At 34.9% G+C, this 14637-nt stretch overlaps 2 protein-coding genes across 2 annotated transcripts; one reads left to right on the top strand and one right to left on the bottom strand.

The window, feature by feature from the left end:
* Nucleotides 1-499: 499 nt before the first annotated feature.
* On the top strand, nucleotides 500-4263 carry LOC135684399 (J domain-containing protein). Its single transcript, XM_065199945.2, has 3 exons — nucleotides 500-732; nucleotides 2370-2554; nucleotides 3928-4263. Exons 1-3 carry the CDS (start codon nucleotides 524-526, stop codon nucleotides 4137-4139), a joined length of 606 nt encoding a protein of 201 aa, XP_065056017.2. The 5' UTR covers nucleotides 500-523; the 3' UTR covers nucleotides 4140-4263.
* LOC135684395 (clathrin heavy chain linker domain-containing protein 1-like) lies at nucleotides 2664-6566 on the bottom strand. The gene is made up of 2 exons (XM_065199942.2): nucleotides 5633-6566; nucleotides 2664-5308 (listed from the first exon to the last, which is right to left on the bottom strand). Exons 1-2 carry the CDS (start codon nucleotides 6467-6469, stop codon nucleotides 4238-4240), a joined length of 1908 nt encoding a protein of 635 aa, XP_065056014.2. The 5' UTR covers nucleotides 6470-6566; the 3' UTR covers nucleotides 2664-4237.
* Between the last annotated feature and the right edge of the window lie 8071 nt (nucleotides 6567-14637).

Below are 14637 nucleotides of genomic sequence, written 5' to 3'. Positions count from 1 at the left end.
TCCCGAGGCTGCACCTGTTAAAATTTGAATTGCATCCATAGGGCCCGCGCCACGAATTTTAAAGTGGGGGCCAAAGCTGAAAATGTAGGGGCCAAGGCTTCTTACCCCTTTTATTGCAGTTTTAAAACTACTTGCTTCGCAAAAAGCAGGAGGTGGACCATAGCCAACCCGGCCCCCCAGGGGCACGGGCCCTGATCCGTGACCATAAGCTTATCATTTTTACCCTTACTATCTTTACTATAAATAACGGGAGCATTTTTAACAGATTATGCGGGATTATGTGTTGAAATAAATAAGCAAAGATCTTTGCAGGATCTTTGTCTTCGTTGACATCAGCTGTTTTTGCTACAAAAAGAGCGAGGGTGCCTGGAAAATATGGTCATAAAAACTAGCTCAAATTAGAAAAAGTAACCTCCTTTTTTACAACGTCAATGGGAGCTCAACCTCTTGCCCACACTCACTGGGTGGGCGACATCAAGGAATTACTATGTAGCCCATAAATAGAGCCTCTCTTTAAAGTCAAATGATCTGTTTTGATTCCATGATGGATTTTTCTTTGCTAGACGAAAAAATCACTGATGAAGATTTATATGCGGTGCTTGGTGCGTGTGAAACATCAACTATGGATCAAATAAAAGCTGAATTCAAATGTAGAGCGAAGAAAATGCATCCAGACAAATCAAACAAGACTGAAGACAACGATGATACGCAAGTAAAGGAAGAGTTCAACCTGTAAATACTTGTCGCAGTTTACCAATAATTGTTTTATTATTTTAGGCAAAGGTAGATTCATTGCAACAGTATTTGATACTTCATGTCACGAAACTCTACTTTGGAAGGAAGAGTTAAACTACTTGGGGTGTGGGAATGTGTAAGACAACCCCCAAGGTGCTTCATTTCAGAAACTGACACCCGTCAGTATGGATTCCATGGCAGCTGCACTCCCCAGAAATTTTTGTGGAGCAACCAATACACTCTTGCACACACGAAAGATGGGCGTTGTTTGAGTGTATTTTTGAATGTGGCTCAAACAAAAAGGTTTTTTTCAAACATGGCTAAGTGTCTTTCTAAATTTGTGCGCAACCCCCCCCCCCCCCCCCTTGTCCCCCTCTCAGTGGTCCTGCTTAAGATCATACTATAGTTCTTAGGATGATCTTGTTTTTGACCTTTTTAAGCGTTTTTTATGAATCTCTTTACCTGATAAACCTTTAGGAATTTGGATAATTGCCACTGATACCGTAGGTGCATTAATTTCTCTAAGATGTATAATTAATGTAAACAGGAAAAGTGCTGGACAAAATATACACACACTCAAAAATCACTGAGAAATTTGATGCACACTCAAATGTCCACACTTATCCCAGGATCTCTTTGAAAACTGCCATGAAATCCAGACTGGCCAGGAGGGGGGCTACTCAGGGTACTTTCTTGGATTTTGAATTTGGGTAAACAGTCCTATTTAGGGAAGGCCAGTTACTCAAAAGCTACTCATTTTGGTTCATGAAATTCAAGAATATTAAATGGTATGGGTTTCAAATGCTAGAAAATATTGAGAAAAGGACAAGAGCTGTGAAACTATAAAAGATTAACTAGGTATTTATGTTACATTTAACAAAGTTTTTGGTGTTGTTTTTTTATGCCAAAATTACTTCTTTAGTTGTGAATCCAAACAAGATAAATGGAAAACCGGGTGTGGAAGCTACAGAAAAATCTTTTTTTGGGTGTTTTTATCATAAAAATTGCTTCTTTGGACTTAACTTTCGTTTAAAAAACTGAGCACCCCAGTATCCTAAATATGTATCCAGTATCCTAAATACCAGTGTGACCCCTGGGGACTGGCACTAACTCTAACTTTGTGCATGAATTCACTTGAATGATGCTTGAGCCAGTATATTTGAAAAAGTAGAAGACAACATGCTCATAGGCACTTGGTTAGCTAGAATCTTAACACAACAGACCAAGTCAACAAAGTATCTATCAAAGCTAATAGTATAATGGGTTTCATTCTGGGAAACCATCATCACAGTAGACAAGATTTAAAAAGATAGCCTATATCTAGTTCTTAAATTTTCGCATTATGACACAACAGAAATTGACATTTTGTGGGGAAAATAGCATATTTTTGAATTTATACAGAAATTAAGCTTGTACCTGAAATTGTCCTCATCATTTGATAATTGAGGTTTTTTCCTAAGTTTTGGAAGAATGAAGTTTCTGTACTTTTGCTAATTTTGATCAAAGAAATTAATATATTTGATCACACACTCACATTTCAGTTAAAATATTAAACATATTTGTCTTTTTCTATGTAGCCAGTTTTGTAACTTATGATGGTCAAATTATTTTTCTAATTCATTTCAACTTGCTAGTCTGCGATGGGCATATGAGATTTTGTCAAATGAGGAATCAAGAAGAAAATATGACCACTGGAGAAGAAGTGGTTTAGCAATTCCTTTTAAGAGATGGCTAAAACTAAATGATGCTACAAGAAAAACACTTCACTGGGCTTTGAAACCCAAAACACAGCTAATGATCATGGAAACAGAAAGCTCAGGTTTAATATATTTGATATTCTTTTAATTTGCTAGATAGATTGTGTGGCATTGTCAGAACATTTTTCTCAAGGCCTGCATATATGTGATACTTTATATAAACAAATCATGTTTTATTTATTAGTTGTTAGTCACATAGCAACATGGCTGGTAGGATGCATATAAAAATCTAGAAGTAAAAAACCTGATTTTGCTACCTTTCATTTATTTTGTATTTCCTGTAACCTCTGGGGATGACATCATTAAATCTGTCTGCATAGGTCACATGGGTTGCTTGGTGCAAACATTTTCATTTTGATTTCATTGATTTTAATCAAATTCTACTACTACACTGCAAGAGACACTAGTTACATAAATTATGAAAACATCAACTAAAGAACATAACAGCAATAATAGCATTTTTAAAAACACAAATTGAAGCAGAATTCTTCAGGAGCCTTCAAAGTAGGTTAACTATACAATAATGTTTTACAGTTTCTCATTGAATTAAATTACTCTATGGAATACAAGAAATTTTGCAAAGGTCACTGACTTTCAAATAGGTTCCAGGAGATAATTTTCAATCATTTTTTGAATAAACATTTTTGAATGAAAGATGTAGTTTTTATTTCAACTGGTAGATTGTCCTATAATTTTATCTTCATATATCAAGTTGATTTCAAGCCATAATGTAAAGAATTTGTCCTAGTCATGAAAATATCACCGCATGTTGATTGCCTTGTGCCCTGACAATGAATAGATGCACTAGAGAGAAAAAAGTTATGAAAATGTATCGGAGTTAGCTTATAAATTGATTCATAAACAGATAGTTTCAGTTTAAAGACATCTGAGATTCTAAGTAACATTAGTTTCAATGGGAACTACATATTTTATTTATGAAGAGAGCATGGCTCAAACTACAACAAACAATAAAAAAGCTTGATCATATGCTTTCATTAAAGTTAAAAAGGGCAATGACCAAGGAATATACACAAATCAAGGCAGCAACATGGCAAGTTAATACAAAAAAGTTTGAACAAAAAACTGAAAACAAACGACTTACTTTGGGTTAAACTGCCAGCCAAGATTGACGGGTACCAATGGACAACAAACAGTGAATAAGGAACAAGAAAACAAAATACTGCAATCTTTTGACAGCGAACAAAAGGGCAGTATAATCACATAACAGTAGACAGAACAAACTGAATTTACAATCTAACAAATTTAACACAAACAACAATGCTTTGATATGCACATAAAAATGTGTCATGGGTTTTTGCTACAAAATGTCAGTTACCAACAAAGGCAAACTTTTTGTTTTGTGAAGCTTACATGAATTTAAAAAAAGTTAAATGTTATTTTTGCATTCTAATTTTGTTTTTTAACTTTATTGCAGCTTCACAAGGCACAGCTGAGGGTGAGCCATCAAAGTCCCATAACTCTTTAAAAGAAGTAGAAACTGGATTGAGTTCTTTGAAGGAAAATATGAAGAAAGATGATGATAGTAAAAAGGAAACTGACAGTGTAAAAAGAACTCCCTTGAAAAGAACATTTAAAACCTGGGGATCATTTGGAATAAGTAGTAAATTTCAAAAATATGAAATTTAGAAACAAGTCAATACTTCTGTACATAGGGGAACTGCTGTAAAGTCTATGGTTGTGAATTAGTGTTTTGATATTTCTAAAATTTGATGATAATGGATGAATCATGAGATGTAGTCGGTTAAACATTTGTAAGTAGCAATGTCTATTGCCTCTCTAACAGCAACAATTGACATCAGTTCTAAGGCAATCTCTTCCATTGAATTTTCTGTACAAAACTCCACAACTTGATTCCATTTGGATTTGCTCATATCATCTCTCATTGTTTCAGCAAATATAGCATCTGTCAAAGTTTTTCTTTTTCCACTGATTTCAAGCAGATCATCACTGTATACAGCTTGTAAAACCTCAGCCAATACTGTTCTGTTTTTGGTACTCAGTAAAATGTTAATGGCAGTTGGAAAGGAAATTAGACCAGGTATTTGATCTTCAATATGAGCTGACATCAAAAATAAAAGCAGCTTTGTTGATGGAAATTTCCTGCAAAGATACACATAGTCATTAATGCTAAAGCTGTGATCCTCTCCATACTGAATTAATTGGTGGATCTTCCCAGTTGATAATAAACATAGGGATGCTTGTCTGTGTGCACCCATGCTTTCAAAGACTTCTTTTGCTAGATCAAGGCTCCCACATTTGCATGTTCCTTCACATTTGCAATAGTCCAACAGCTGGTTTCCTAATGGTAGTGAGTGAGTGAGGCATTTTTTACTAATCCAATAAGATGCCAGTCCAAGGTTTCGATATTTTAATGCACCTTTAATGATTTCACAAGATAAACCACCAGACATTTTTTCTGTACTTTTAGCTGTTGACATCAGTGCTTCACAAAAAATTAATAATGGTGATACTAAACAGTCATCTGTATCAACATCCTTAAACATCTTCATGATCTCATATGATCTCAGAACTCCCTTTGGGGAATTCGCAGCATGCCTTGCTGCCTGATCATATTCCTTTGCACTCATCATCTCATTGAACATGTCCATATACTCAATTAGACTCTCTGCTTCTTGTTTCTTTCCAGGATCATCATCTTCAGTGATGCCCATTGCAGCATAGTTCTGAAAAGCTACTTGATCAGGAGAAGCTTTTCTGTGATCTTGAAGAGCTTTGTTGACTATTCCAGAAATTGTTTGAGGCCTTTCAAAAATTTTCTCTGTCTTTTGGAATGTCTGAAAGAATTGAATGTATACCCAAATAAATTTCTATCAAAATAGTGAACTTATCAAGAAAAAATCTTAAGACAGGGTAAACAAGTTGTGTGTGGACTAGAGTTCAGAGTTGGTAGCAACTGCACAAGGTATCTTATATGATGTTTTCGCTCATGTACTTCTTTGGTTTTAGTTTAAGAAACTCATTTTAAAACAATGTTCTCTAATGATAAGATACCATGTAAAATAAACTAAATCTCTAACTAAGTGGATAAAATTTAGGCTTGTGAGGAAAACTGCAGGCAGTTTAGAAGTTTCTAATTACTCAATTTACATTTGACAAACCTCAGAAGCTGATCGAAGATTCTCATATCGTTCCCGTAGCCGCCCATTATAAATATTCAGATGATGTTGAATGTTTTCCTTTTTTAACAATTGGCCTTTCAGTTGTGCTAGCTTTGATTTATTTGCATATTGTTGCCTCAGGCTCTCTTTAAGCTTTTGAACCTTACTTTGAAGCTTGACTGAATATTGAACAAGCTTTCCAATATCGGTGGCAGCAGAAACTGGCATTATATCAAGGACTGAGTGGCAAAGCTTTTCATTAAAACTCGGTTTGTTGCTCACAAGAAGGGTTCCATCTGCATTATCATCTTTTTGTACTTTAGTCGAATTTTCTTCACCGAAAAGTGCAGATGTTGGCTGTTTAGCTTTTTGGATCCGATTTTCGATTTGCAGATTATTTTCCTGCAACAACGCAATCCTGTTTTCAAGCTCCTTTCTTCGCCTTTCTAGAGACATTAATGAAACAGGATCAGTTCTTGACTTTTTTAATTCATCGTGTATAATGTTGAATTGGTAATGACCTTGCGAAAGAGCTCCGATAAACTTTTCATATTCAGCTCGAATTTCTATCAGCAAATTCCTGCTTACAACTTTAAGCTCAATTATTTTGTCCAGTGTTTCACTGCACACAACAGTTCTTAGCTTTTGCTTATATGCTTGGGATTCCCCACGTCTCCATGTGTATCCTTGGCTCCTTCTTGGCCGAACAGAATCAATATTCGCAAGATTTTCAGATAAAAAAATTTCTAACGATCTTGCCTGTCTCCTGTGTTTCTCCATCAACAATTGTAAAGGTGCCAAGTCATTTATACTATCTAAAATTGCTTCGTTTGCCATTTTTCTTAGGTGAGAAGTCAAAGATATTGATAATGAAATATATCTGTGAGCAATCGTTATGACGACAGCCTCGACATCGCCGATAACACAACACTGTATCCGAATGAGGCTGCCCCCTGGCTGCTGAAATGACAACATTATCATGAAATAACGAATACCAAAGTATAAAAATAAGCCAGTGTCCCCCCGTTTTCTCTTAAAATATAAATATTCAGAAAAAATTACCATGTAGCTTCAAATTGTCTCCTCGTATAAGACCCCTTGGAGCCCTGAAAGTTTCAGACCAGTTTTCAACTTTTTACCGGAAAACAAAAATCTCAATATAAATGAAATGGGTGTTTCTCGTGACATATTTCGAATTTTGAGAGCTCGTGATTGAATTGTTTGCAAGTTATTATTTTTGTTGCTCTGTTGTTCGTTGTCACGTGTTCGTTGAACTTCACGTTTCGTTTTGTATAAAATACTTATTTCAAACACGGAAAGTTTTGTCGTTATTTCATCATCAAGTGTTTCGTTTTCTAATTTTAGGATTCCGGTTTCTGGTTTCCGGATCCCGGACTCCGTGTTTTAGAGGTATCAACATGTCAACCTCAATTCGCATGTTTACTGCCGTCCAGGGCCGTAAATCTGTCATGTGAATTGGGGGGGGGGGGGGGTCAGCAGAGCGAATGAATGCAGTGGGTCATGGCACCACAAGGGATTTATGGTATATGTTATGGAAACAGTTGAGGGGCAAATTACTTTAAAAACAAAAGTCAATATTTTTGGATTTCTCAAGACTTTCTGCTCTATAGAAGGTATTTACAGATATTCCTTAGTACATTGACTTGTGTGTATGATTGGATGGATAACATTTTTTAGAGACGGCCCCAAGAAATTGAACCTTAAGAGATCGAAAAAGAAATCGAGCTAAGAATCAAGTTTACTGTCGTAGGAGGACCCACCATGGTTGGGTCCGACGTGGAAGAAAATTTTTGAAATTTTACCTTCTAGAAAGGCTAAAAAAGCATCCCCCAGACTAAATTTAATAAAATACTAGAATCGCTCAGGATAGAAAGTTCGGCGTTTCTCAGAAGAACACAGATTATTGTTTATTGGGTGAAATTTTGGAGGGGAAGAGTCATGCTTAAACCTTAGAGACAGACTTTGGGGAAATATGGGACACTGTTGTATTGATTGGTAGAAATTTACTTTCTGAACAGAAATGTGCGTCTTCCTTATTTTGACTGATTTCAGTAGGCCATATTTACACATAAAAAATGAATACATTTTAATGATACAAAAAGTGATTTACTAAATAAAAGTAAAAAATAGACAAATAAGGAAAAGTAAATAAGTTAATAAGTTAGTAAATAGGTCAAATAAAATGACAGATTGCTCTCTTTTTATTTCATACTCTGTTTTCAAAAATAAAACAGTAGAAAACGGTAAAAAACGGTAGAAAACGGTAAGTTTTTATCTTGTAAAAATTATAAAAACCACTCTGCTTAAAAAAATAACCTTAGTGGTTGATGTTTGTTGCAATAACACAGAAAACGTAGTTTGGTTCTAACCCGTCTACCAGGGATTTCTTTCTTTCAAGAATAATGATGGTAATTTCTGCAAATAAATCGTTTTGCTCCAGATTTTTGGGGGGGTCCAGTCCCCCCCGTCCCCCCGGGATTTACGGCCCTGCTGCCGTCACATAAATTGGGGGTATGGCTCAAAAAGGAACAAGCTCGATAAGCAGTCAGAACTCAGCAGTCAGAATATAAAGGCAGTCAGAATAATGAATTTTGATTCAAAATGTTGCTCTTTAAACGTGATATCCTAAACTTTGATGACTGTATAAATAGCACAAGAAACAACAGAACACGACAAACAATAAACGAGCTTCTTTTCCCTTCTTTCCATATTTTCTTGTCTTTTTTTCTTTTCTGTTTCGTTTAATAGTCGAAAGACCATGCCTTGAATGGGATTCAAACATGGAACAGAATTCCTATTGAGATAAAGAAACAACCAAGCAAAACGTTAGTTAGCAAACATTACAAGAACTTTCAGACACATAATTTTCTCCAAAATAGCTAAGCACTGTAAATTGCTCCCTCAGTAGCTTCCATTTTCTTCTCAAAACAGCCCCAATAAATACATTCTGCCGTGCACCCCCCCCCCCCGATATTTTTCTTTCTCTTGATTTTTCCAGCCTACTTTTGTCTTACGATCTTTTCATTTTTAACCATGGAGAAACAAATCCAAATTCAGTACTTTTACAAACAGGTTTGCATAAAATAGTACTTTAACAGACCACGGATATGGATAATAATTAATAAGGCCACTTGGCTTGAATGCTACCTTGGTTCATCTCAATGTCACAGACAACATTCCTCGTGTATTTACTTTCTTTATATTCCTGATATCAATGCTTTTTTAGTATTTACCTTGATGCGTAATATAAATATACCTTGAAGTTCGTTATTTACCCTAATGCTCCAAAATGTGTTGTTGATTTAAACGAGTTTGAGTTTGAGATGGAGATTGAGACAGCGGTGTAGTGGGAGAGAGGTAACGCGACACAGCGCTGTTATGCTTTCAATTAGAAAAAATAGCACAATGAAATGGGCGGCTGGAATTGTGGCAACCGATAGAAAACGAATAAACGCAGTAGTTCTATTAGGTACAATACTCACAGAATGGATCAGAGGCCACAAATTCAACACACCAATTTTGGATAATAAACCATCGATTTTAGAATGTAAAACGGTATGAGCTCTCAAACAAATATAAAATGAAAAGGCACCAGATGAAGACAACATGGCTATAGAAATATTATAAGCGCTAAAAAACAACATTGAAAACTCATATTTGAAATTCAACTTCTTAAAAATAATATTCAACTTGGCGCATAAAAAGCAATTTCCTAGGACATACAGAAACGCTACAACTGTTATACTTTTTATAAAGACGATGAGATGGACATATGAAATATAGCATCATCTACAAAGAAATGAAATAACTACAGGGGAAATGCAATTAATAAAAAAAATCAAACTGTATAAACTTGCAAAGGGCAGGCAATATCACCATAATGGAAACAAGATTGTGGCCAAAGAAGATAACGGACTGGATACCAATTTCTATGAAAAAAAGATGCGGAAGACCTAGAAACAGAGAAAAAGATTATCTTATATATATATATATCACTAAGGTAAGAAAAGCACAATATAGAAAGAGGTAAAGGAGTTTGTAGAGGCTATCAATGGCGGCCTGGCCCTTTTCACCTGGGGGGGGGGGGGGGGAGGCAGGTAGGAAAATGGTGCCCTTCATAACTGATATTATTGTCTTCTTTCTGACAAGATTGGCAGGCTGGTAATGCTCTTATTTTTTAACCTTTTCAAGGATGGACTAACCCCCACATGAGCACAGGGTTGCAAATATAATAATTTTTCATGGGGGTGTCAGGATAAGTTGGACCGACTCGCGTACGAAATGGACTCACTCTTAAAAGCCAATTCAAGTAGATAAACTGAAATAAAATATGTCAATAACATATTTGGGGGAACCCTACGATGTGTTATCGATATGTTAGAGAATGAGGGTTTCATTCTCTTTGTAACTGTTGTGTTTATTTGGCACCTTAGAGGGGAATCTAAAGCGCCAGATGAAATATTTACCTTTGTTTTGCATAGCTTGTATTATGGAGCAAGTAAACAAAATCAAAACATACATGTAACACAACTAACAGTCGGGGAGCAAATTGGGGCAACTAACAGTCAGGAGGCAAGTGAAAAGTAATTTTGATCTAACTTTTCGAAACATTAACCTATGAACTTATGGATGGTTCCATATTAATGGAAACATGGAGTGCTATCGTTCGGTATATAGTTTACCATAGATCCAGATCCTGGGTGTTACATCATTGCCTTCACGCCAGTAGATAACTAGAAATATTACAATTCTGCTTTGAATTCGTTATCTAAGGCTTTCATTTGATATATTAATTCGATTTTAAACCTTTTTATTATTGGTAAAGCTTATGGAAGACTTAAACTAAACGGAAAGCTTTTTTAATCACTTTTTAGATCATGCCTCATGAACCAAGATTGAGCAAAGAAGATCAAATTAGGGCAGTAGTTCTGCATGAAGAAGGGTATAGCTGCAACAAAATTGCCTTAGAATTAAAAGTGGCACGATTAACAGTGCAGCAAATCGTTAAGAAGCATAAAGAAACAGGAAGTGTAGAGGACAGAAAGGGTAAATATAGAAAAGGGGTACACCACCTAGAGAAGACAGACTGATAGTTAAGCAGTCGTTAAAATATAGGAGAATAACATCCAGGATTGTAACAAATGAGCTAAGAAATGGCCATGATATTAGAATTAGCTCTAGAACTGTAAGGAGAAGATTGGTGACACTGGTCAAAGTTTTGCAGAGCAACTATGCTACAATCCTAATTTTGATTTAACTATGTAATAATTCCAATAAGGTTGCATCAAATATATTCAGTTAGAACAAATGTGTCTCTCTGTACATAGAAACTTACACATAATGGTTTAAATTTTGATTTGCATATGGTGATAATGCTAAAAATTTTTCGGGCACACCCATTTCAACTCCTCCACTTTTAGACTGGTGCGTGGTCCCTGAGAACAGCACAAGATAGAAAGAATACAAGAAGATGTGGAGGCTATCAGTCTCCAGTGGTCTGTTTCAAATTTCAGCATACTGTCGGGTGGACGTTTTAATAGCTCAAAGCAAAACAAAAAATGATTGCAATTGCCTTAAATTTGACAAAGAGGATTAATAGTTAGAAATATTAGGTCCTCGTGCCTTAAAAATTCTAAAATCCTGCATTTGATCTCAAATACCGAGATACAACTTCTATTTGAGGGGACAGCCCTGATAAGTAAGTATAAAAACAGCTATATTTTAGAAAATAAAAGTATTTGATTGTACTTCTTTTGTTTTCAAAGCTCTCCCAGTCCCCCAGTATCTCGGTCCTTGATCGATCTTGAAACATTGTGAGAACCAAATCAGACAATGTTGGCAAAAAACATCTGAGACAATTGAACGAAAATTCGCGTGCTATACCTTTATATTCTACGCACTGGGGACCTAAACCCCCTTCCCCCAGGTCAATGTTGGTTAAGATGGTTACAGAATAAGTGAGGATCACTATTTTGGTTACCAATCCAATCACAACATTGATTTGAGGGGGAAGGGAGGCAAGTGAATTGCAAGTAGCTTCCTTTTGTGAGTGTAATTTTGCAAAGATTATGGAAAACTGATGGTGATGATAATGCCGTATAAAATTGTATTTACTTCGAAATTATATGAATATAAGAAAGTATTATATATTTCTGAAGAAAAAACTAATAAAACGCTGTTTTGCTTCTAACTTTGAGGCCCTATAAGCGATATTTGAAATATGAAATAATTGCAATTTTTGGAAAAAAAATATAAATATTTAGGTTTCTTAGCTTTGAAATATGAAATAATATTGATTCACAGAATAAAATATTGGAGTGTTATATTAAATTCTGTGTGAGGATTTTTAATTTGATCGCAGAAGCCACACATAATAGCAAGTATTGAGCTGTTTAGATATTCAAAATCCGAGAAATGACTAGAAAGACGATATTCCTTACCCTAAACTTGGAGTAGTAATGGCCTTCATGACAAGCGAAACGTTTGAAATTGAAGGGACCAAAATATTAAGACTGTCAAAGTTTTAAGGTCATCCCCGTGGTTGGCGGTAAGAGAAATGATGAAAACACATACTCTCCATTTTCTCTGATAAAATGAAACTAGCAAATGTTATTCCCCTGTTCAAGAAAGGTTGTTCTGCTACAACATCTAATTATAGACCGATATCCCTTTTGTCAGTCAATCATAAAATTCTTTTGGAAAAACTCGAACACTATGGAATACGTGGCCCAGTTTTTAACTGGTTTAGATCCTATCTTACTGATAGAAAACAATATGTATCTGTTAATGGTTTTAGTTCTAATTTACTTAACATCACCTGTGGGGTACCACAAGGCTCTGTCTTTGGTCCTTTGCTATTCCTCATTTTCATAAATGACTTATCTCTATGCTAACGACACTAATATATATTTTGAAGCTGATAAATTTGGTGAACTTGAAAAAGTTGTCAAAAAAAACTGGATTATGTCAAACAATGGCTTGATGCTAACAGGCTTTCTTTAGATATTAATAAAACTAATTTTATAATTTTCAGGTCACATTAACGCCCTTTAACAGACAATATAAACATAAAGATCGGAAAACAAATCATAAAACAATCTCAATATGTTAAGTTCGTTGGTATTCTACTTGTTGAGAATCTTAGCTGGAAATACCATTTGAGTGAACTTTCTAAGAAGTTTTCATTTCATTTCATTTCATATTGATAATTCAAACTTTTTATTACAATATACTGACAATACGATTTAATATTAAGTAGGTAAGCTTAGGACACTTGGAAAAACTCAGAAGAGCTATCGAGCCAAGTGCCCTTTATACAATTTAACAACAATTTGCAATATAAATGAAACAAATTATGTTAATAGTAACATAACAGCAACAGCTAAGAAAATAAGATTAGATAAAATAAGAATATTAAACAAAGTAAAATGGAACTAAAGTAACAGAATTAGGTTTGGTAAATCTGGATACTTGCTAGTTTATTATTCAAAATTAGAATTAAGATTAAGATCAAAAACGAAAAGACCAAAATACAGATGTTTATGAAAAAGGATTTGAGAACGTTAACTAGAACTTGTGGCATATTTTTTAAGATATGACACTTCGTTCCTGTTGATGTGTTATTATGACTCTACAACTCTTTGTTCGCTACTTTTCTCCAATATGGACTTGTAGTTTGGGGTTTTGCCTATGACATTCACATTCATCCAGTTTTCTTATTGCAAAAAAGAGTGATCAGAACTATTGCTTTTCAAAGTTTCTGTTCTCCTTCCTCTCCCATTTTCTCTGACTTAAAAATCTTAAAATTACAAGACTTGTTTCAATTTAAACTTCTCTCCTTTGTCTATGAATGCATCAATAGGATATCGCCTGTCTGCTTTCATTCGTACTTTAAATCAATCAAGTCTATTTACAACATGATGCTCGAAAGGTTTCTAAGAACGACATTTTCTTAACTCAAAAAAACATCCTTCAATACGGCTTAAGACCTGTCCGTTTTTCTGGTGCTGCATCGTGGAATAGTATGCCTATTGACATCAAAGAATCTGTATCATTGGTTTGTTTTTGTTTCGTTATAAATTGAAGACATATCTGCTTGCAAAAAAACATTAACAGCTAATCCTTGAAATTTTTCACCCTGTTTTCCACTTCCCACTCACAGAAATCGGAGTTTAATTTTCGGTATTATTTATTTTGATATCTTTGAAGTGCTGAAATATCTTAATGTATGCTATAGGGGGGCCTCTCTCCTCGACTAGCTTTGCTACTGAGAGAGTTCCTCCCTTAAATAATTCCCCATACATACATATCCCACTGATAATTTGTGTTCCATATCTTGTTGTTATAATGATTGTTTGATATTTGATGTTGCTGTATTTTTATTTTGTATTTCGTGGATATGTATGTTGTGGAATTTTAAAATAAAATGAACCTGAACTCTAGGGATGCCCGAAACCTTATCTAGTTGTGTAACGTAGGGTGTGCTCCTTTAAGAACAAAACTAAGGGCCAACAAAGTTTTGTGCTCCCGAGACAATTCTCGGAAAACTGGTATTTGGATGAAAGCATATGTTTCTAAATAGCATTCACAACATCATTGAAATGAGTGAAAGTCTAGGTAAGATTCGTATTTACAATCGTATAATAATCATTATTTTATTTACAAATCTTTGTAAGATTTGGCATGATATCAGTGCTCAATTATGACCAATTATCAATAATTGGGCTTTTGGCAACATTGGTACACTCATAATTATTTAGAATGAAAAACAGACCAGATTTTCTGATAATCAAAAACAATATATACTCTGTAGAAATTAAAAACTTAACTAAGAACTTATTTAGCCTTAACTATCAGCAAGTAACCCCATAATACAAGAGCCTGTTTTGTCAAACTCTGAAAAAAGTTGGTTCTTACACGCGGGTTTTACCGTATATGGAAGTGTTCTAAGCGAAAGTAGAAAGTGTCTTTTAAGTGTTTCCAGA

The sequence above is a fragment of the Rhopilema esculentum genome, chromosome 21 (genome assembly GCF_057945365.1).
Source record: "Rhopilema esculentum isolate cy_ngs chromosome 21, ASM5794536v1, whole genome shotgun sequence".
Lineage (NCBI taxonomy): Eukaryota > Metazoa > Cnidaria > Scyphozoa > Rhizostomeae > Rhizostomatidae > Rhopilema > Rhopilema esculentum.
Note: the sequence above shows the minus strand (reverse complement) of the source record. Positions and strands in the feature narration are given on the sequence as shown.